The following is a 23,679-nucleotide window of genomic DNA, read 5'->3' as shown; positions in this document are numbered from 1 at the left end:
TTCCCGCACTTTTGGGGTTACGCCCACGGCCCCTCTTCCCCTGTAAACGCCGACAGCCATGTCTTTAAGCAGCACACACTGCTTGAGCGGTCGGTAAGCCAGGTGGCTTCTTCCCATCGGGCTGGGCCACCTAGAATGCTGAACTGTGTGTGTATATATATATATATATATATATAATATTGTATGCATCTTCACAGTTCGGCGGTACATACTCAGTGATCACTGTGAGCATTGCTCGGGCCATGTGGCACTCGCTCAGCGGAGCCTGGGGCACTGGTTGGACTCGGCCCGGGTAGAACCGCCGGCGTCCCCTGTCCAGACGGCAGGGACAGAGTTTGCAGCTTTTGCTGAAAAACTCTCTGAGTCACTTTCACAATCCAGGGCTCAGTCTATGGACATAGCTTGCAGCCCAGACCGGCCCCTTACACAGGCCCCGGGCACTGCGGGATCGCTCACAGGCCCCGCTCGGTCCGCGACGCAGCGGGCTCCTGGGGGGACCTCTACTTATTACGTGGGGGACTCCGGCACGGACTGCAGTCCCAGACCGGCTAAGCGGGCTTGCTTAGAATCTTCCCCGACTTCATCAAGAGTCTCAGCTTGAGGACTCTCTAGAGGATGAGGCGGAGGTCGCAGCCCAGGACTCTGTCCGGACGTGGCTCTCAATGCTTCAGAGATGCTGTCCAGAAGCACAGGGCTTTCCCGGACAAGCGTTTTACTAAACGCATTAATAACACACGTTATCCCTTCCCCTCTGACGTGGTTAAGGGTTGGGCTCAGTGTTCCAAGGTGGCCCTCCAGTCTCTAGACGGGCGGCTAGATCCGTAGTAGCAGTGGCTGACGGTTCAACGCTCAAGAATGCCACGGACAGGCAGATAGAGCTCCTAATGAAATCCATCTATGAAGCCATAGGCGCGTCCGTTGCCCCAGCCTTTTCAGCAGTGTGGGCACTCCAGGCTATCTCAGCTGCTCTGTCTGAGATTAATGCGGTCATACTCTGCTCCGCAATTAGCGTCTTCGACGTCCCAGGCGTCGGTATTTTCATCCTACGCCATGAATGCTGTCCTGGACTCGGCTTGCCGTACAGCGGTAGCATCCGCCAATCCGGTGGCAGTCCGCAGGGCCATGTGGCTACGAAAATGGAAGGCAGTCTCTGCTTCCAAGAAGCTCTTGTCCGGTTTGCCATTTTCTGGCGACCGATTGTTTGGCACACAATTGGATGAATCGATTGAGCATTCCAAAGGAATGGACTCGTGCTTACCCAGCCCATACCAAAGAGACCTTAGCACCCTCAGCTAGGTCCCCATCTCATCGTCCAACAGGCTACAGAAGAGCCAGAGAAACTCTTCTGCATGGCGGTCCAGGTCAGGGGAGCGGTCTCCACATGTCCAAGACCGTTGGATGAGAGACATTCTGTCTCACGGTTACAGGATAGAGCTCAGTTCTCGTCCTCCGACTCGTTTCTTCACAACATCTCCGCCCTCCGAGCGAGCTGATGCACGTTTTCAGGCGGTGAACACTCTGAAGGCAGGAGGAGTTGCGTTACCCGTTCCCCTTCAAGAACGTAGTCACGGTTTTTACTCCAACGTGTTCGGGGTACCAAGAAAGGACGGATCATTCCGCCCCGTTCTGGACTTCACACTGCTCAACAGACATGTGAGAACCTGACGGTTCCGGATAGAATCTCTCCGCTTTGTCATCGCCTCGATGGCACAAGGAGACTTCCTAGCATCAATCGACATCAGGGATGCTTATCTCCATGTGCCGATTGCACCAGAGCATCAACGTTTCCTGCGTTTCGCCATCGGGGACGAACACCTTCAGTTCGGGGCACTGCCTTCGGCATGGAAACAGCCCCACGGGTCTTCACCAAGGTCATGGCAGCAGTGGTGGCGGTCCTACACTCTCAGGGCCACTCGGTGATCACTTACCTAGACGATCTTCTAGTCAAGACACCCTCCTGGGTGGCATGTCAGCACAACCTGACCATTGCTCTGGAGCCTCTCCAGGGGTTCGGGTGGATCATCAAATTTCTAAGGTCAAAACTGACACCGACCCAATCACTGACTTACCTCGGGATGGAGTTTCATACTCTCTCAGCGATAGTGAAGCTTCCGCTGCATAATCAGCGTTCACTACAGGCAGGGGTGCACTCTCTCCTTCGGGCCCAGTCACACCCCTTGAGGCGCCTCATGCACTTTCTAAGGAAGATGGTGGCAAAAAGGGAGGCAGTTCCCTTGCGCAGTTTCGTCTGCGTCCGCTTCTATCGGACACCACAAATGTGACAGGAGGTCGACGTCCCTAGACAAGAACGTCTCTCTTTCTTTCCAATTCCTGGGCGAAGGGAAAATCCTTCCGCCCCCAGCCGGGGCTGTGGTCACAATTGGACGCGAGTCGGTCAGGGTGGGGAGCGGTCTTCCTCCACCACTCGGCTCAGAGAGCCTGGACTCCGACAGAGTCCTCCCTTCAGATCAATGTTCTGGATAAGGGCAGTGTATCTAGCCCTAAAGGCGTTCCAGCGGTGGCTGGAGGGCAGGCAGATCCGAATTCAGTTGGACATCGCCACGGCGGTTGCGTGCATCAACCACCAGGGCGGCACACGCAGTCGTCAAGCCTTCCGAGAAGTTCGGCGGATTCTGCTGTGGGCGGAAGCCACAGCCTACACCATCTCCGCAGTTCACATCCCGGGCGTAGAAAACTGTGAAGCAGATTTTCTCAGTCGCCAGGGCATGGACGCAGGGGAATGGTCTCTTCACCCGGACGTGTTTCTAGAGATCTGTTGCCGCTGGGGAACGCCGGACGTCGATCTAATGGCGTCTCGGCACAACAACAAAGTCCCGGCATACATGGCTCGGTCCACGGATCACAGAGCTCTAGCGGCAGACGCGCTACTTCAGGACTGGTCGCAGTTTTGACTGCCTTATGTATTTCCTCCTCTGGCACTACTGCCCAGAGTGTTACGCAAGATCAGGTCAGACTGTCGCCGCGCCATCCTCGTCGCCCAGACTGGCCGAGGTGATCGTGGTACCTGGATCTGTGGCACCTCACGGTGGGTCAACCGTGGGCACTCCCAGACTGACCAGACTTGCTGTCTCAAGGGCCATTTTTCCTTCTGAATTCTGCGGCCCTAAACCTGACTGTGTGGCCATTGAGTCCTGGCTCCTAGCGTCATCAGGGATATCTCCAGACGTCATTGCCATCATGAGACAGGCCAGGAAACCAACGTCCGCCAAGATCTATCACAGGACTTGGAGGATCTTCTTATCCTGGTGCTCTGACTCAGGGTTTACTCCCTGGCCGTTTGCCTTGCCCACTTTTCTTCTTTCCTTCAATCTGGAATGGACAAGGGCTTGTCTCTCGGCTCTCTCAAGGGACAAGTATCTGCGCTTTCCGTGTTTTTTCAAAAGCGTCTAGCCAGGCTTCCGCAGGTCCGCACGTTCCTGCAGGGGGTTGGCCACATAGTCCCACCTTACAAGCGTCCGTTAGCACCCTCGGATCTTATCAGGGTGCTGACGACTCTTCAGAAGTCACTTTTCGAGCCGATGCGGGATCTCTCTATCTCGCCTTTCGCAAAAGGTAGCCTTCCTAGTGGCAGTCACATCACTCAAAAGAGTGTCTGAGCTAGCAGCGCTGTCAGGCAAAGCCCCCTTCCTGGTGTCTCACCAGGATAAGGTGGTTCTACGTCCGGTCCCGGACTTTCTCCCTAAGGTATCCCCGTTTCGTCTCAATCAGGATATCTTCTTACTCTCTTTGGGTCCGCATCCAGTTCACCAATGTGAAAAGGATTTGCATTTATTAGATCTGGTGAGAGCACTCCGGCTCTACATTTCTCGCACGGCGCCCCTGCGCCGGCCCGATGCACTCTTGTCTTTATCGCGGGCCAGAGTAAGGGATTTCAGGTTTTCAAGTCAACCTTGGCTCGGTGGATCAAGGAACCGATTCTTGAAGCCTACCGTTCTTTTGGGCTTCCGATTCCTGCAGGGCTGAAAGCCCATTCTACCAGAGCCGTCGGTGCTTCCTGGGCATTGCGACACCAGTCTACGGCTCAGCAGGTGTGTCAGGCGGCTACCTGGTCGAGTCTGCACACTTTCACGAAACACTATCAGGTGCATGCCGATGATTCGGCAGATGCCAGCCTAGGTAGGCGACTCCTTCAGGCGGCAGTTGCTCACCTGTAAGAGGGGGCCGTTTTTCGGCTCTTTTTATCGAGGTATTCTTTTACCCACCCAGGGATTGCTTTTGGACATCCCAATTGTCTGGGTCTCCCAATGGAGCGACAAAGAAGAAGGGAATTTTGTTTACTTACCGTAAATTCCTTTTCTTCTAGCTCCTATTGGGAGACCCAGCACCCGCCCCTGTTCCCTTCGGGCTGTTGTTCTTTTGTGTACACATGTTGTTCATGTTGAATTGTTCTTTTGGGTCATGGTTTCAGTTCTCCGAACATCCTTCGGATTGAGTTTACCTTAGACCAATTTATAAGTTTCCTCCTTCCTGCTTTGGCACCAAAACTGATGAGCCCGTGATGCACGGGAGGGTGTATAGCAGAGGGGAGGGGTTACACTTTTTAAAGTGTAATACTTTGTGTGGCCTCCGGAGGCAGAAGCTATACACCCAATTGTCTGGGTCTCCCAATAGGAGCTAGAAGAAAAGGAATTTACGGTAAGTAAACAAAATTCCCTTCTTTGCTCGTACAGCAAAGCTTTCTCGTAAACTGAGTTACAAATTTACAGAAAGCTTTGCTCGTCAGGCGAAATACTCGCTAACTGGGTTACTCGTTAAGTGAGGTTCCACTGTATGTATATCTATCATTACATATTGTATATACAGTGTGTGCGTATATATATATATCTTTCTCTCCGCTGAGGTGCGCGGGCGCGCGCTCTTTCCCTCCGCTGAGGTGCGCGGGGCGCACGCTCTTTCCCTCCTCTGCTGAGGTGCTCGGGTGCGCGCTCTTTCCCTCCTCTGCTGAGGTGCGCGGGCGCGCTCTTTCCCTCCTCTGCTGAGGTGCGCGGGCGCGCTCTCTCCCTCCTCTGCTGAGGTGCGTGCGCTCCCCCCCCCCTCTGCTTCCACCCTGTATCCTAGTACTGTATTTTGCTTCTTCATATTGCTGCAAAAGAAAGGTGGCTTTAAGTCTGGGTTTCTTTAAATTGTTTTACCGTATTTTTCGCTTTATAAGACGCACCTGATTATAAGACGCACCCCCAAATTTGGTGAAGGAATAGAGAATTTTTTAATAAATGGGGTCCGTCTTATAATGCCAGTGTCCGTCTAACAAATAATATAGGGTATATGTCCCTCATAGCCCCCTCATCCTAAAATTAGCCCCCTTAATCTGGATATGGCCACCTTATATTGAACACGTCCCCCAGTGATGCCACATTTCCCCTATGGCTGGCACACATCCTCTATGGCTGGCAGACAGGGCCACTGTGGCAGGCAGACAGGGCCACTGTGGCAGGCAGACAGGGCCACTGTGGCAGGCAGACAGGGCCACTGTGGCAGGCAGACGGGGCCACTGTGGCAGGCAGACGGGGCCACTGTGGCAGGCAGACAGGGCCACTGTGGCAGGCAGCCAGGGCCTCTGTGGCAGGCAGACAGGGCCTCTGTGGCAGGCAGACAGGGCCACATCACCCTCTGTGGCAGGCAGACAGGGCCACATCACCTTCTGTGGCAGGCAGACAGGGCCACATCACCCTCTGTGGCAGGCAGACAGGGCCACATCAGCCTCTGTGGCAGGCAGACAGGGCCACATCAGCCTCTGTGGCAGGCAGACAGGGCCACATCAGCCTCTGTGGCAGGCAGACAGGGCCACATCAGCCTCTGTGGCAGGCAGACAGGGCCACATCAGCCTCTGTGGCAGGCAGACAGGGCCACATCAGCCTCTGTGGCAGGCAGAGACAGGGCCACATCAGCCTCTGTGGCAGGCAGAGACAGGGCCACATCAGCCTCTGTGGCAGGCAGAGACAGGGCCACATCAGCCTCTGTGGCAGGCAGAGACAGGGCCACATCAGCCTCTGTGGCAGGCAGAGACAGGGCCACATCAGCCTCTGTGGCATATCGCCCCCATGTTGCTGTTTTTAGTAAAGTAAACTCTTTCCTTACCTTCTGCAGCACAGTCCTGTCTCGTGTCTCCCTCCTCGGGGTTGAACTCCTCCTGTCTCCTGCACTTCCTACTTCCTAGTTCTAGTGGAGGTCATGTGATCGGCACGGCAGAGTGAAATCTCTGTGTGCCTAATCACAGCCAGCAGGAGGGAGACGCCAGATGCTGGAGGAGGTGAGTAAAGAGTTTATTATTTTACTATGGGCAGCAGCACGGGAGGCTATATCTAACACAGGGGGAGGGGAGATCCTGTGCAATCAAAGGTAAGCACAGGCAGATAATATGCACAGCTCCCTCAGCCCATCAGCGCGATGCAGTTTCAGCACCACGCTTCTGATGGACAGCGGCTGTGCATATTATATGAGCGGGAGAGCAGGAGATCAAACGCTGCCGCTCCCAGCCCCAAGCAGTCCCCAGCACCGCTCCAGAGCTGCCTGCACCTCCACTGGACTCTGTGTGTGTGTGTGTGTGTGTGTGTGTGTGTGTGTGTGTGTGTGTGTGTGTGTGTGTGTGTGTGTGTGTGTGTGTGTATGTATGTATATATATATATATATTATACACCCCCCCGTATATTCGGATTATAAGACGCACCCCCTACTTTCCCCCAAAATTTGGGGGAACAAAAGTGCGTCTTATAAAGCGAAAAATACGGTATTTCATAGAAAAATACAGCTCATGGGAGACCACGCTGATAAATAACTCAGGCGACAGCGGTTTCGCACTACCATGGCATTTTGTCAGGCCAGACGAAGTGCACCTCAGGGTGAAACATTAATAGCCTGAGTTACTTACCAGTGTTGACTCTCATGAGCTGCATTTTTTGTATGGCATAAAGCAATTTGAAGAGACCCAGGGTTAGAGCCACCTTTCTTTTACTACATAGAGGATTATTTACTGCATATTCTATTGTTGGCTGAGCACCATTGAAGGGGATATACTATAGAGGTCATACTGCACTAATCATTATGCCTGCTGTTATTGGATTAAGTCGGCAGCTCACGTTGTCGGAACCCCATATATTCGGTCTCTCTCATTTTAGCATTTTACTGCTCATTTTTTTTCTCAATTCATACAGGATGTGTAACTGAATATAAGTGAATGTAACCCATTAATAAAAGAATTATTACATTTTGCCAAGGCAAAAAAAAAAAGATTTTGTCCATTAATGCTGAACCTTTTAGCCTTTTATATGTGTTACGTACGCTACGTACGTTTTCGTTTTTTGTTTTTTTTTTAAACTGCTCTTATTTTTCTTTTACGTTTATAATATTAGGCAAGAGGAGACCCATGGCTCCGCCAAAGAACAGGATGCTGAAATATATCAAAGGAGGAGAGATGACCGTCTTCCATATCAAGAGACAGGCCAACAAGAGTGGCTCCGAGATCCAGCAGATAGGAACTGGCAGTGGAAAAGCGACTGCTTCAGTAATTCGAGACAGGGTTTTCTCCATCCTGCTTTAAGCCACAATCCTAATAGACATCTTGGTAATCCAAGGGGGAGAGCTGGTTGGCACGTAAACAATCCTTCAAATAGACATATGATCCATGTTAACGTTGGGGGCACTTGGCACTCAAACGCAGGGGGGGCAACCAGCTGGCACCAAAGAAACTCTGGTAGAAATTTTCATTGGCTTCAAGAAGGTAATGGAAATTTTCCCAATCAGCATCCTAGAAACTGTGGTGGAAATTGGCAACCTAATTCTTACAACGGTAAACAATGGAACTTCGGTGGTAATATTGATGCATTTCCTCAAGGAAGAAACCGACCACCAAGACACTGTGACAATGTTCAGGAGAAGGATCCGAGGTGGAATTCTAAAACTTGTGCGTCTAACACTTTTTGTAATGAACGATTTAAATGGAAAAAAGTTGAAACTAGCAATAGCACATCTTTCCCAAATACTAGTATAAGCCCTTCAAACAATACAGACGGCTCTAAGATGAACACTTCAAAAATTAAGGAAACCTTGCCAAATTCTTATATAAACCCTACTAAAATCACAGATGACTTTACAAGTGATAAACACATAGAAGACAACTTTTTGGGCTTCAAAATGTCAGAGAATTTAGACTTGTCGTCCAAAACTACAGTTTGCTCTGAGAAAAACAATAACCCTTTAAGAGAGAAACCACATCGATGGTCTCCTTACCCGTCACAAAAAATCTCAGAGATTCAACCAGTAACTCCTCAATCTGTTGATAAGGATCTAGCTAATCAATCAGTGGAGACCACAGAGTTCAAGAGTGGCGAACCAAAGACTGACCAAATATCGGGAGCCAAAAATGTGCCTGATCCTAGACCAGAAGTCTCAGAAGGAAAGAAAACGGACCACGGTGAATTTAAGAGTTATCGCATCCCGTCATTAAAATTCCCACTTCGCAACATACCTGATATAAAAGCCTCAGCTCTTAAAAGAGATCAGAAGAACCCTTTAAAAGGTGTAAAACTGCTGACTTCTAGTTTATACGGCGAGAGACAGAATCGATTAAGTGCCCTTAATTTAGAAACAATCCGGTCCAATTCTTACATATCCAAGTTGCGTAGCGCATCAAAAAATACAAAGACTAGTCAAGAAACCCAAGATGGTGTAAAGAAAGAGCCAGTAGAAACTTTTAGCGAAGTCCTGCGCAGAGCCAAAGAGATGCTACGTAGTAGTCGGGCAATTCAGAGTCCATATGTGCAGTCTATGGGGGATAACCCTAGCAATCAAAGCACCACAAGAGCCGAGGCATCTCCAGATTCCTTTCCGACTGCCATTTCCTTGGATGATACCTTAGAAGATGTGAGTGATGATGACTTGTTCTATAGTGGGTCAAAAATGACTACTGGTGAAGGATCCAACACCTCTTATGTTGATGACGGAGACATAAAATCTGCTGAACACTCTCCTTCTACTAGTTCTTTTGCTCCATTCGAAGACAAGCACAACGACCTCGAGTCTCGTGATAGTGACGATAATAGAAATCCTCATCTTTGTCAAGACGACTACCATGATATTGACAGCTTGGAAACCGGTTCCGATCTTGAACTTCAAAAAGGTGCTACACATTCGGCCAACACAATTTTACCAGAACTAAGCAAGCTGGGACTTCCTGTTTCCCTACAGAGAGATCTCACCAGACACATCAGTTTGCGAAGCAAACCCGGATCACAACTCCCTGAGCCCAACCTCAACAGTGCACGACGCATCAGAAATTTGAGTGGTCATCGTAGAAGTGAAAATGACAAGGATTCAGGGCTTAAACCCACCCTAAAGCAAATTCTGAATGCTTCGAGAAGGAATATAAATTGGGAACAGGTCATCCAGCATGTGACCAAGAAGAAGCAGGAGCTAGGCAAAGGTTTGCCCAGGTGTGTAAAGTAAGCATGGGTGCCAACATTGAAAAGTGGGAGGGACTGGTCATTGTGTAATCCAGATCAACACAAATAAGCAGCACAAATAAAGGTCCTTACTAATCCCCCTCGGAGTTCAGCAGGGTAGTTAGGGGGGACCTAAGGTTGCGTGCCCACGATCAGTGTTCACAGCCTTTGGGATGCAGCGTTTTTCAACTGCAAACGCTATGATGTACAGTACAAGCAGTGGATGGGATTTCTAGAAAATGTACTACCCGCAACGCAAACTGACCTGCGGTGCACGACTTTCTGAGCCGCAAGCATGTCAATTTATTGCTGCGGAATCGCAATCGTTCTCCGCAGGGAGAACAGGAGAGCGAGACCGCAACTACACGAACCCAGATTGTGGGCACGAGCAGCTACGGTCTCCTGCAGAGGAGATTCGTGGACCCGCCGCTTCCAGGACGCAGTGGGCACGTACCCTAAGAGGTTCATAAATGCTATTTACCTGCTGATAAAGCAGTATTCTGCAGGTAAATAGCATTTGAGTCCAGCGTATCCTGCTTGCAGGAGAGGCGACTACAGAAAATTAAAATTAAATTTTGTGTCCTACTCCTACTGTACCGTGCAGGACCCCATTGGCTCTTGCGCTTGTTAGCTGATGGCATTATTAGTAGTCACTAGTGCTGGGTGAGCATGATCTCTGCTCGTTACTCAATTGAGCAATGGGTTGCTTTGACGTGACTCGTACCGAGTATAATGGAAGTCAATGGGAAAGTCGAGCATATTGAAACTCAGAGGCTCGATCGAGTAACGAGCTGTGTCAAGCACGCTCGCTCATCACCAGTGATCACCATCAGTGTAGTCAACTCATGACTATTAAAGAGTTGTCTGATCCGTAAGATCCGGCAGGGTGGTCAGCCTTTCGTCTCAAGTCCCTTTCTTGGCAGACCATTATCTTTCAGATTATATACAACTTGCTTTTATACCAAGCAGTACTAGTGTTGTCCATGGGCTTTTTCGTGTCTTATTGGAGACTTCCACCACTCGAAATCTGGCTTCTGGTGCCATCAGTTGATCTAATCGGATCCTACTCTTGTATTTTCATGGGAAAATCTATGAATTGCTGGTGGCAGCCTCTTCTAGAGCAGTTATTGTAGGGTGAAGTGTAGTATTTTATGGCTGATATTCAGTTGAGAGGCAAATCCATGTAATACAAGGACAGCTCTGTTTCGTCCCATAGAGAGGTGTCCTGTGCGGGGCTCCTTCCCTTCCATGATGTCCACATGCCCCAATACATAGTTTGCGATACTGCTGATCTGGCATAGCTTGTAGACACCTGGTGCTGTTGGTGGAAGATGCTGTTGTTTAAGAAATGTTGTGCTCATTTTTTTTTCTCTTCCCTGTTAAGATTTGGTATAGAAATGGTAGCACAGGTTCAATGTGAACAAGAAGGTCTTGACTTTGATGAAGAATTAGACTTGGGGATTGAAAGTTACCATTGGGAAGCCATCACTACAAATCCCCTGAGTTCATCACGGAAGCGGAGCCTCTCTGAAAGCAGTGTTATTGTGGAAAAGGCCTCGGTTTTTGCCATTTTTAACAGCCATAGCACCGAGTCATGTGGTGAACAAAGCAATACAACCCAGCAGCCGACACAAGCAGCAACTGGACAAATGGTGTCCTGTGATTTCTTACGACCTAGGAAGCAGGAAGAGGAACAAGACAATCTCGCGAGCTCTCCTGACGTGGACACCACAGATCCTTCTAACCCAGTATTTTCTGAAACCTCACAAAGTCAGAGGAGCAATGTGGAAACCTGTGCAGCCTCAGACAGCTTGCGCATGTGTCAGAACGCTAATGAAGAGATGGTTCTCAGTGCTGCTACTTTTCTAGAAGCCATCCATGCTGATGGAGCCACCGATAGCTGCACATCCGGCACTGAGCAGTATGATGGTCCTGGAGTTGGAAAGAAAAGAAGGGCCACTGGGGTAAGATGTTTGGTCTTTATCATTTAGTTAAGTTTTCTCCAGCTGCTACTCACTTCCTCATCGGGAGGAGAGCACTTGTGACCATGTTGAGTCATCCAAGTTTTTTCCAGACAATTTATGGATATTGAAAATAGTTTTCATTTCTACATAAACATTATTATTATTATAGCGCCATCAATTCCATGGCGCTTTACATGTGAAAAGGAGTATACATAATAGGGACAAGTACAATCATCATAAACAATACAAGACACAGAATGGTACAGGAGGATAGAGGTCCCGCTCAGAGTCTACAAGGGATAGATGAGGATACAGTAGGTTAGGGTAGAGTTGATTGTGCGGCGCTGTAGGAGACTGAGGGTTATGGCAGGTTGTAGGCTTGTCGGAAGAGGTGGGTCTTCAGGTTCCTTTTGAAGCTTGTCAAGGTAGGCAAGAGTCTGATGTGTTGTGGCAGAGCATTCCAGAGTATGGGGGAGGCACAGAAGAAATCTTGGATGTGATGGTGGGAAGAGGAGAGTAGAGAAGGAGATCTTGTGAGGATCTGAGGTTAAGTGCAGGTAAGTACCAGGAGACTAGGTCAGAGATGTAGGGAGGAGACAGGTTGTGGATGGCTTTGTAGGTCATGGTTAGGGTTTTGAACTGGAGTCGTTGGGCAATGGGAAGCCAGTGAAGGGATTGGCAGAGAGAGGAGAGGTCGGGGAGTAGCGGGGGGGACAGGTGGATTAGCCGGGCAGCATAGTTTAGAATAGATTGTAGGGGTGCGAGACTGTTAGAAGGGAGGCCACAGAGCAGGAGGTTGCAATAATTCAGGCGAGAGATAATAAGGGCATGTACTAGGGTTTTTGCAGCTTCTTTGGAAAGGAATGTACGGATTCGGGAAATATTTTTGAGTTGGAGGCGGCAGGAGGTGAAGAGGGCTTAGATGTGTGGCTTGGTTATCAATCCATTTGCTTACTTTGTTTAGGATGGTTCCTGCCCTGAAACCTCAAACCTTGAAAGAAACACTAAAAGAAGAAAAATCCGTGGAAGGAAAGGTAAGAAATGAATCTACAGTTCCACCTGGTGATCAATAAACACTTAAATCATATAATTTTTTTTGAGTGGCAAACCCATTTAATTTCTGATTTTTATTTTTTTTATTCATAAAAGATTATATTTTGAGCGTGCTTTGACTATATTTTGTCCCTGCAGAGCGTTCCCAGGTGGATCAGCTATTAAACATCTCCTTACGAGAAGAAGAGCTGAATAATTCACTCCAGGGAGTCGACAACAACCTTCTACAGGCCCGAGCTGCTCTACAAGCCGCTTACATGGAAGTTCAGCGGCTGATGGTGCTAAAACAGCAGGTAAGTCTGAAGCATACGGCGGTATGCTGCAGAGGAATAAAGCCAATATTCCTATTTTGAGCCCGCAATGAAAGCATTATTTTATGTATCTTTGCTTTGGAGAGAGTAGTAGTTTCTTCTTCCCAGAGCATATTAGCCCCATGTATGCCAAGTGGTCACTCTTTTGCTGGCTGTGGCGGGAGCATTTGACCTCACTATTGGCCTGTCACTTTGACACTGCAGCATTGACCTTCCTTCCAAGTCAGTCTACTCCTATGGACCCCTGCCGGCTTTACCCTGCATTCTTACAGGTTATTGATGGCTCTTTTGCATGTGTGTACATAGAGAGACCTGTCAATCCCCTTGAAGCAATGCAGGAGTGAGGCAGTGGACTAGTCTTGTCTCTTCTTGTAGTCCCCAGCTGGCTCTCCAAACTAGGTTTTCTCTAAAATTTCCCTGGCTGCATTTGTTCAGCCAGGCTTTGATTCCTTTTGCCCATGGTTTGGGCAGCGTGAACCGAGTGACAGGTTCACTTTAAAAAGTACAAAGATGAATGAATGAAAATTAACTATTTTGATTTTTCCCTTTTTAATTAACAGAACTTTAATTCCTATGTTGTGCAGATAACAATGGAGATGACTTCCATGAGAACACAGAGAATTCAGATTTTGCAAGGACTACAAGGTAATAAAAAACCCCATTAAAATCCAGTATATTGTCTTTTCTGTGTCATATAGGCAAGCGATGTCGCAAAGGACACTCTTTCGGTTTCTGTCGGGTTTGTGGAGACCTGTTGAGATGCTTACTGTGTATGTCAGGAGATATTCCTCAAATGCAAGAAACGATGAGGCCAAAATCTTGATGTTAACCCTGAAGGATACAGACATCTTTTGGGGAAGTTTTTTCTTTTCTTAAATACACAGAAAACCATGGGTGTATGCTGCTGCCACTAGGAGGCTGACACTGTGCTATAAAAAAAAGTTTATCTCCTCCTCGGTAGTATACACCCCCTGACCGGAGCCAAGCTGGTCAGATTAAGCTTAGTGACCGTAGGAGGCAGACACGGGGCTGCACTCAGTCCATCTCCACCTTAGGTTTGTATTTGTTGTGTGTTATTAATTTCCCTTTTTTATTTCAGATACAGCTACTTCTGGCGATAAGGTGTAATTGCTCACCCTGCTCTCCCACCTAGAGACCGGGAGCACAGTGTGGGGTTGTGCCACTGACTGTTGTCTCCCAAGTCTGTCTGGCAGGACCCTTCCTTAACACATCAAGCTTAGCAAAATCTTTAGCACTATTTACGGTCCCTAGGACCTTTTTTATGGCGTTTAATGCACTCTAGCGTCCCCCTTATATGTATTTGGCCAATCATTACTTTAGCTAGTTCACTAATGAAGGCTCTATTGGTAGCCCTTCCCTCTTCATCCCACCCTGTACAGGGAGATTCTGCTCTTTGCTTGCTCTTCTTCTGTCCAGTCTCCAAGACATATCAAGTCCAGTCAAAGTGCGCCTTCAGACCAAGATCAGTCTAGAACAGTCTCCTTAGATTCTCGATTTCCTCGCACAGGTTCCAAAGAGCTGTCTTAGGGTCTTCCAGTCTAGACCCACTCTGCCTTTTTTGGACACCTATTTAGCAAGGGATAGAGCGCCCTCTATTGCACTCCATCTCTCTCTTCCTATGTCTGAGGTCTCCTTGACCATGGTTGTCAGGCTTCCATTGCCGGCGTCTAAGCTGCCTCCCAGTCACCAGTAGAACCTGGAAAGGAGATTACAGAAGACTCGGCTTCTTACCTTCCCCTTGGCAGTTCAGACCTAAGCTGAAGGGTTTCTTCCTTTACGCTTTTCAGCGACTGGTTCATTCTTGGGAGCCTAGTTTGTGGTTTTCCTGTTTTCTACTCCTTCTCTTGCCGCGCTTGGGGGCTGCTTTAGGATAGCCCATGGTTTCCTGTGTTCCCCAATGAAGCAATAGAGAAAAGAATATTTGGGGTACTCTCTGTAAAATCCCCCATGACCACTCTTCACTGCTGGTTGGGTTACCGAGGCTGTCTCTTCCTGTCCAGTTACTGCGGCAGGTGTCGTTCCTGGGCTCCCTCAAAGTGCTGTGGTATCTGCAGAGTGGGTTGCCTATATGAGTAAGTAGCTCTACTGTTATCTCCCTACAGCTGGCGATAATTCTCAACATCATCATGATAAACTGTTTGTGGCTCCTGTTAAGATAAGTGATTTTGCATGCACAAGATCCATGGCTTTCTTCCTTTTCATGGCTGCTGCCTGTCTAGGTCTGAGGTGTACAAGAGGAACCTCAGAAGGCACAAGTTAACTGTTCCTCATTCCATAGGCTGGGCTAATCATCTTTTATCTCACATTGGCTTCAACAGTCTTTTTCCCTGCAGTGCTCTCCGGTTCTATGGGAGTCCCTCTTCTCAAGCTAGTTCTACCACGTGATCAGTTTGGTCTTTTTCCATCCTTCTTTTCGCCATTCAGGCATTGTCGTCCTTCTTTCACCTCAGCAGTGGCATCACAGGTTCAGTAATTAGCACTGTAGCTTGAGCATTTGGGTCCTGGGTTCAGACTCCATCAAAGTCAACTCCACAGTGAGTTGTAGGCTTTCCCCACGTTGCGTGGCGTTACTCCAGCCACTCAGGTTTTTTTTTTCTCTTTTTGGTCCAAGGACAGGACGCTACAGCTCATTCTCTTGTGGAACTCTACATTACGTACATGTGTGTTCTATGCCTTTTCTTTTTCGCTCCTAATTGGGAGACCCAGACAGTGGGTGTATAGCTACTGCCTCTGGAGGCCGCACAAAGAACTACACTTAAAAGTGTAAGGCCCCTCCCCTTCTGGCTATACACCCTCCCGTAGGAGTACGGATTCCTCAGTTTTAGCTTTGTGCGCAGGAGGTCAGACACGCACGCATAGCTCCATTGTTTTTAGTCAGCAGCAGCTGCTGACTATGTCGGATGGAAGAAAAGAGGGCCCATACAGGGCTCCCAGCATGCTCCCTTCTCACCCCACTGTATGTCGGAGGTGTTTGTAAGGTTGAGGTACCCATTGCGGGTACGGCGGCAGGAGCCCACATGCTGATTCCTTCCCCATCCCTTTTTACAGGGCTCTGGGTGAAGTGGGATTTACTGGTCTCCAGGCACTGAGACCGTGCTCCATCTACAGCCCCTGGAGAAGATGCTGGATGGAGCGGAGTACATCAGGGACATGGCCCTGCTTCCTCAAGGTACTCTGTGTCCCCGTGCATTTGGCGCTCACACCGCAGCATGCTGGGTGTTGTAGTGCGCCGGGGGACATCAGCGCTACGGCGCTTGTGCCATGGCCTCATTCAGCTTCGCTGAAGCAGGCACACTTCTGGGAATCGGTCGCGCCGGCCGCTGGGACTGCGGCGCGGCTGGCACTTGTGGTGCGCCGGGGACTTCAGCGCGGCCCGCGCTTTTACGGCGGCCGCGCTGATAACTCGAGTCCCCGGCTTTTGCGGCCTGCTTCCGTTCGTTCCCGCCCCCAGACCTGCCAGTCAGGAGAGGGGCGGGACGCTGGCCACTTCTGGAAATCGGTCACGCCGGCCGCTGGGACTGCGGCGCGGCTGGCACTTGTGGTGCGCCGGGGACTTCAGCGCGGCCCGCGCTTTTACGGCGGCCGCGCTGATAACTCGAGTCCCCGGCTTTTGCGGCCTGCTTCCGTTCGTTCCCGCCCCCAGACCTGCCAGTCAGGAGAGGGGCGGGACGCTGGCCAGTGCATCAGCGCCGAGGGCTGGAGTCGTTTTTACATACTCCAGCCCTCACAATCGGCACAGAGGGGACACTGTTTCCCGCACTTTTGTTTGGGAACTCCCACGGACCGCCCCTCTCCACAGACGCCGGCAGCCATTCCTGCTGACACGCTGAGCTGCAGAGGGGAGCCGGGGAGACCCAGACAAGGAATTCTGCGCCTCTTACCCGCTATTCAGCGGGCGGTAAGCAGCCCTCAGGGCTCACCCCCTCTTGTGCCAGTAGTATTCTTAGTATTTTGTTTCTACAAATACTTGGTATTACATAGCGCTGGTCGCCCTTTGGCTATAGACTCTCTCACATTGCAGAGAGCCAGCAGCATGTCGTCCGTAAAACGCAAGGGTGCCAAGGCACAGACATTATATGCTTCCTGCACCGCATGTGGGACTTTTCTACCAGCAGGCTCCACGGACCCCCATTGTGTGCAGTGCTCGGCCCCTGCGGCGCTTGCACAGTCGGGACCTCTGCTGGACGTGACCCAGGGTGTACCACCTGTGAATGCTGTCCAGGTGACAGGAACTGAGTTTGCAGCTTTTGCTGACAGAATGTCTCTCACTATGTCACAAATTCTTGACACATTGCGAGCTAGGCCTGTACTTCAGGCCACGGACACTGTGCAATCATTGCCCCCTGGTCCCCCTCAGCTCCAAGCTCCGGGACGGGCATATACACCTCAGGGTGAAGACTCTGACTCGGACGATGGCCCCGGGCAGCCTAAGCGGGCTTGCTATGACGGGCCTTCACATTCATCTCAATGGTCAGGATCCCAGCGAGATGAATCTATGGGTGATGAGGCGGACGTAACTGATCAGGATTCTGATCCTGGGACCGCTCTCAATCTAGATACACCAGATGGTGACGCCATAGTTAATGATCTTATATTTAACATCAATAAGATGTTAAATATTTCCCCACCAGCTCCTCTTGTAGAGGAGTCAGCTTCGCAGCACGAGAGAATCCATTTCAGATACCCTAAGCGTACATTAAGCACTTTTCTGGACCACGCTGACTTTAGAGACGCAATCCAGAAACCCCACGCTTATCCTGAAAGGCGTTTTCCTAAACGGCTTAAAGATACACGCTACCCTTTTCCCCCTGAGGTGGTCAAGGGTTGGACCCAGTGTCCAAAAGTGGATCCTCCAATTTCCAGGCTTGCAGCTAGATCCTTGGTTGCAGTTGAAGATGGAGCGGCACTTAAAGATGCCACTGACAGGCAGATGGAGCTCTGGCTGAAATCCATCTATGAAGCGATTGGAGCGTCATTAGCGCCTTCTTTTGCGGCCGTATGGGCACTCCAAGCTATCTCAGCCGGGCTTGCGCGAGTCGACTCAGTCACACGTGCATTTGCCCCGCAGGTAGCACCATTGACCTCGCAAATGGCGGCATTCGCGTCGTACGCGATTAATGCTGTTCTTGACGCTACAAGCCGCACGGCAGTGGCGTCAGCCAACTCCGTTGTTTTGCGTAGGGCCCTGTGGTTGAGACATTGGAAAGCAGATTCTCATTCCAAGAAGTGCTTAACCAATTTGCCTTTTTCTCGTGACCGATTGTTTGGAGAGCGTTTGGATGAAATCATCAAACACTCCAAGGGTAAGGACTCATCCTTACCGCAACACAGACAAAACAAACCCCAACAGAGGAAGGGTCAGTCTGGTTATCGGTCCTTTCGAGGACCGGGCAGGTCCCAATTCGCCTCGTCAAAAAAGACTCAAAAAGACCAGAGACGCTCAGATTCTTGGAGGTCTCAGTCACGCCCAAAAAGGACAGCCGGAGGAACCGTTGCCAAGACGGCGTCCTCCTGACTTGCGGTCTCCGATTCCCACACCCGCGGTCGGTGGGAGGCTTTCCCACTTTGGCGACATTTGGCTGTCACGCGTCAAAGATCGTTGGGTGAGGGATATTCTGTCTCACGGGTACAGGATAGAGTTCAGTTCTCGTCCGCCAACTCGTTTCTTCAGAACTTCTCCACCACCAGACCGAGCCGATGCTCTGTTGCAGGCGGTGGCCGCTCTAAAGGCGGAAGGAGTGGTGACCTCCGTCCCTCTTCAGGAACAAGGTCACGGTTTTTACTCCAATCTGTTTGTGGTCCCAAAAAAGGACGGATCGTATCGACCCGTCCTGGATCTAAAGTTGCTCAACAGACACGTAAAAGTCAGGAGGTTCCGGATGGAATCCCTACGCTCCGTCATAGCCTCAATGTCTCAAGGAGATTTTCTAGCATCAATAGACATCAAAGATGCGTATCTCCACGTGCCGATTGCACCAGAGCATCAGCGTTTCCTACGCTTCGTCATACACGACGAACACCTACAGTTCGTAGCGTTACCTTTCGGTCTGGCAACAGCCCCCCGGGTCTTCACCAAAGTCATGGCAGCAGTAGTAGCTGTTCTGCACTCGCAGGGTCACTCGGTCATCCCGTATCTAGACGACCTGCTTATAAAGGCACCCTCTCAAGAGGCATGCCAACACAGTCTGAAGGTGGCACTAGACACTCTCCAGAGTTTCGGGTGGATTATCAACTTTCCAAAGTCTCATCTAACCCCGACCCAATCTCTGACTTATCTTGGCATGGAGTTTCATACTCTCTCAGCGATAGTGAGGCTTCCACTGGACAAGCAGTGCTCGCTACGGACTGGAGTGCAATCTCTCCTTCAGAGCCAGTCGCACTCACTGAGGCGCCTCATGCATTTCCTAGGAAAGATGGTAGCAGCAATGGAGGCAGTCCCGTTCGCGCAGTTTCATCTGCGCCCTCTACAATGGGACATTCTACGCCAATGGGATGGGAAATCGACGTCCCTCGACAGGACTGTCTCCCTCTCTCAAACTGCCAAGGACTCTCTGCGTTGGTGGCTTCTCCCCACCTCATTGTCACAGGGAAAGTCGTTCCTTCCCCCGTCCTGGGCAGTGGTCACGACGGATGCGAGCCTATCAGGGTGGGGAGCGGTGTTTCTCCACCACAGGGCTCAGGGGACGTGGACTCAGGAAGAGTCCACCCTGCAGATCAATGTTCTGGAAATCAGAGCAATCTATCTTGCCCTGCGAGCCTTCCAACAACGGCTGGAAGGCAAGCAGATTCGGATTCAGTCGGACAATTCCACGGCGGTGGCATACATCAACCACCAAGGGGGAACACGCAGTCGCCAAGCTTTTCAAGAAGTCCAGCGGATTTTGACGTGGGTGGAAAGCAGAGCGTCCACCATATCCGCAGTTCACATCCCAGGCGTGGAAAACTGGGAAGCAGACTTTCTCAGTCGCCAGGGCATGGACGCAGGAGAATGGTCCCTTCACCCGGACGTGTTTCAACAGATCTGTTGCCGCTGGGGGACGCCGGACGTCGATCTGATGGCGTCACGGCACAACAACAAGGTCCCAGTTTTCATGGCACGGTCTCACGATCACCGAGCGCTGGCGGCAGACGCCTTGGTTCAGGATTGGTCGCAATTCCGACTCCCCTATGTGTTCCCACCTCTAGCATTGTTACCCAGAGTTCTCCGGAAAATCAAGTCCGACTGCCATCGAGCCATACTCGTCGCTCCAGATTGGCCAAGAAGGTCGTGGTACCCGGATCTGTGGCATCTCACGGTAGGCCAACCGTGGACACTACCAAACCGTCCAGATTTGCTGTCTCAAGGGCCGTTTTTCCATCTGAATTCTGCGGCCCTGAACCTGACTGTGTGGCCATTGAGTCCTGGATCCTAGCGGCCTCAGGTTTATCTCATGGAGTTGTTGCCACGATGAGACAGGCTAGAAAACCATCCTCAGCTAAGATCTATCACAGGACGTGGAAGATATTCTTAGCGTGGTGCTTGGCTCAAGGGTTTTCTCCCTGGCCATTTGCATTGCCAATTTTTCTTTCCTTCCTGCAGTCTGGGTTGGAAAAAGGTTTGTCGCTTAGCTCGCTTAAGGGTCAAGTCTCCGCGCTATCCGTATTCTTTCAGAAGCGCTTGGCACGGCTTTCTAAAGTACGCACTTTTCTCCAAGGAGTTTGTCATATTGTTCCTCCTTACAAACGGCCATTGGAACCCTGGGATCTGAACAAGGTTCTCATTGCTCTCCAGAAGCCGCCTTTCGAGCCTTTGAAAGAGGTTTCCCTTTCTCGGCTTTCACAAAAAGTAGTTTTTCTTGTGGCGGTCACGTCTCTTCGAAGAGTGTCCGAGCTAGCGGCGTTATCTTGCAAATCTCCCTTCCTGGTGTTTCACCAAGACAAGGTAGTACTGCGTCCAATTCCGGAGTTTTCTCCCAAGGTGGTTTCTTCCTTTCATCTCAATCAGGATATCACTTTGCCATCTTTGTGTCCGCATCCAGTTCACCAATTTGAAAAGGGTTTACATCTGTTGGACCTGGTGAGAGCACTCAGGATTTACATTTCTCGCACGGCGCCTCTACGCCGTTCTGATGCGCTCTTTGTCCTAGTCGCTGGTCAGCATAAAGGATCGCAAGCTTCCAAATCCACCCTTGCGCGGTGGATCAAGGAACCAATTCTTCACACATACCGTTCTGCTGGGCTTCCGATTCCATCTGGACTGAAGGCCCATTCTACCAGAGCCGTGGGTGCGTCCTGGGCATTGCGGCATCAGGCTACGGCTCAGCAAGTGTGCCAGGCGGCTACCTGGTCGAGTCTGCACACGTTTACCAAACACTATCAAGTGCATACCTACGCTTCGGCAGATGCCAGCCTAGGTAGACAGGTCCTTCAGGCGGCGGTGGCCCACCTGTAGGAAGAGGCTGTCTGACAGCCCGTTCATGTGGTATCTTTTTACCCACCCAGGGACTGCTTTTGGACGTCCCACTGTCTGGGTCTCCCAATTAGGAGCGAAAAAGAAGAAGGGAATTTTGTTTACTTACCGTAAATTCCTTTTCTTCTAGCTCCAATTGGGAGACCCAGCACCCGCCCTATTTGTTCTTAGGGTTTCGTTTTTCGGGTGCACATGTTGTTCATGTTGTTTCTTAAGTTCTCCGATCTTGTTATCGGATTGAATTTGTTTTTGAAACTGTTATTGGCTTTCCTCCTCCTTGCTTTGGTACTAAAACTGAGGAATCCGTACTCCTACGGGAGGGTGTATAGCCAGAAGGGGAGGGGCCTTACACTTTTAAGTGTAGTTCTTTGTGCGGCCTCCAGAGGCAGTAGCTATACACCCACTGTCTGGGTCTCCCAATTGGAGCTAGAAGAAAAGGAATTTACGGTAAGTAAACAAAATTCCCTTCTTTCCGGATGGAGTCTCCACCTCCAGTAACAAACTCAATGGCTTCCACTCAGCGAACTTTGAAAATACTTTTTCACCTTCTTTTTCTGGATCGCCAAAGAATTCTTAGTATTTCCCTTTGGCATAGTCACTACCTTAGTGTCTCTATGTAGATTTTCTTTATCGTTCCTATGGGAGACCCAGACCATGGGTGTATAGCTACTGCCTCCGGAGGACACACAAAGTTACTACACTCAAAACGTGTAGCTCCTCCCTCCTAGCATATACACCCCCTGCTAGCCAGACCTAGCCAGTTTCATGCTTTGTGTCAGGAGGATCACACACACACATGCATCCTTTTTTGATTTTTCATTTTTTCTACAGATTTGGAAGAAAAGTGGGTCCACTGGACCCCCGGCATGTCCCTTCACACCCCCCTGGCGGCGGTGCTGTTAAGGTTGATTCAGGGCAAGAGCCCTTCATGCCGCGCTCCTTCACCATCCCTTAGGGGCTCTGGCTTGAAGTTAGAGCCAACACGGTTCTCACTGCCTTGCAGGAGACCGGCCTCCATCCGCAGCCCTTTGGCAGGACCCTGCTGGACGGAGCACTGGACCCCCACCCCACCAGGGACTGGACCCTGCGTCTCAAAGCTAAGTATAGAGACGTTATTCAGAGGGTCCTTCTGCAATGTGGGGCACTTTATTGGGGGGACAGTGATTGACTTTGATAATGCTGCTTTTACTGTGTTTCCGGCCGGTTCCACGGTTTTTACTGTGTACCGCGCCGATGATGCCTGATTTTCGGCCGCATGCATAACTCTAGGCCCCGGCTTCAGCCGCGGCCTAGTTTTCGTTTCGTTCCCCTGCATGTCAGTCATGCAGGGGGACGCTGCAGCGCCGCCCAACCGCCGCTCTGCACAGGGGAGGACACTCCTTGTTGGGAGATGATTCCCTCCCCTGTACATCTTCTTAGCCCTCCGATTCCCGCTCCTGAGTTAACCCCCGCCCTCCCCCCTCACTCTAGCGCCATTTTCTCAGCGTTCTTAGTACGCTGATCGGCGCTGGCTGCTCTGCAGTGCAGAGGGAGTGGATATCTGGCTGGGGGTCCAGGCTTGGAACCTGGGGGGGCACTCACAATAGCGGCCTGATAAGTCACAACCTCTGGTTGTGCACTTTTTATACACTATCAGGGCATTCTGAAGGAGTTAATTCTTTATTTTAGAACCTCCTCCTCAGCAGCATGTCTCACTAGGAGCAAAGCTCCAAGGCTGTACACTACATGCTCTGCATGTAAGCTTATATTGCCTGAACCGGCCCATACTGTAATGGTTCTTATGTGGTGGTGCCTCAGCCTGGAGTCGCCCCAGGCTGAACCCCACCTCTGCAGCAGGTCTCACAGAGCGAGGCTGCAGGCTGTTTTTATTATCCACTGCTGGTGGGCTCGTACGGCGAGCTCATAACCACTGTGGCCCCTCAGCTTGGAGGCTCATTCATGGTCCCTCCAGCTGCTCCGGGTTCGGTGGCTGACCCCTGGGGGAATCTTTTTTCCAGGGGTCGGCTGTCCCGGCACCTGCTGAGCATGCAGCCCCCTTCTCAGGGCGTTTTCTGCTTGCTCAGCAAAGCTCACAGACCCCGTCCTCCTGACAGGGAGACGCAGGGTCCCCTGTCCTCCCCGTCCCGCAGCTCCGATATGAGCTGACTCACTGGACGAGGAGGATGTCTCTATCAGGGGCTCGGACGCTGCTTTAGGTACTTTGATCCGTCCGTAGGTGACGCGGATGCGAATGATTGGATTGCGTCCATTATACTTGTATTGGACCTCCATCCGCCTGTATCAGGGGAGTATTCCCCGCTGGCAAAAGGCATCAGTATACCTTTAAGGAGTGTGTTCCTTAACCACTCCAGTTTTCAGGCCGCTGCGTCCAAGGCCGCAGCCTGTCCTGCAGATCCCACAGCGGGGTTCTGCTGCCTGTCTCC

At 50.6% G+C, this 23,679-nt stretch overlaps 1 protein-coding gene across 1 annotated transcript in view; it reads left to right on the top strand.

The window, feature by feature from the left end:
* Positions 1 to 23,679, top strand: part of ZNF106 (zinc finger protein 106) — a 128,590-nt gene that overhangs the window by 3,404 nt on the left and 101,507 nt on the right. Inside the window, exons 2-6 of the mRNA XM_075330745.1 lie at positions 7,371 to 9,449; positions 10,843 to 11,422; positions 12,387 to 12,456; positions 12,614 to 12,768; positions 13,371 to 13,431. Of these exons, the coding sequence (XP_075186860.1) occupies positions 7,371 to 9,449; positions 10,843 to 11,422; positions 12,387 to 12,456; positions 12,614 to 12,768; positions 13,371 to 13,431 (2,945 nt within the window). The remainder of the gene's footprint in view (positions 1 to 7,370; positions 9,450 to 10,842; positions 11,423 to 12,386; positions 12,457 to 12,613; positions 12,769 to 13,370; positions 13,432 to 23,679) is intronic.

This window comes from Anomaloglossus baeobatrachus, chromosome 12, assembly GCF_048569485.1.
Source record: "Anomaloglossus baeobatrachus isolate aAnoBae1 chromosome 12, aAnoBae1.hap1, whole genome shotgun sequence".
Taxonomy (NCBI): domain Eukaryota; kingdom Metazoa; phylum Chordata; class Amphibia; order Anura; family Aromobatidae; genus Anomaloglossus; species Anomaloglossus baeobatrachus.
The sequence above is the reverse complement of the archived record's forward strand: the minus strand, read 5'-3'. Positions and strand labels throughout refer to the sequence as shown.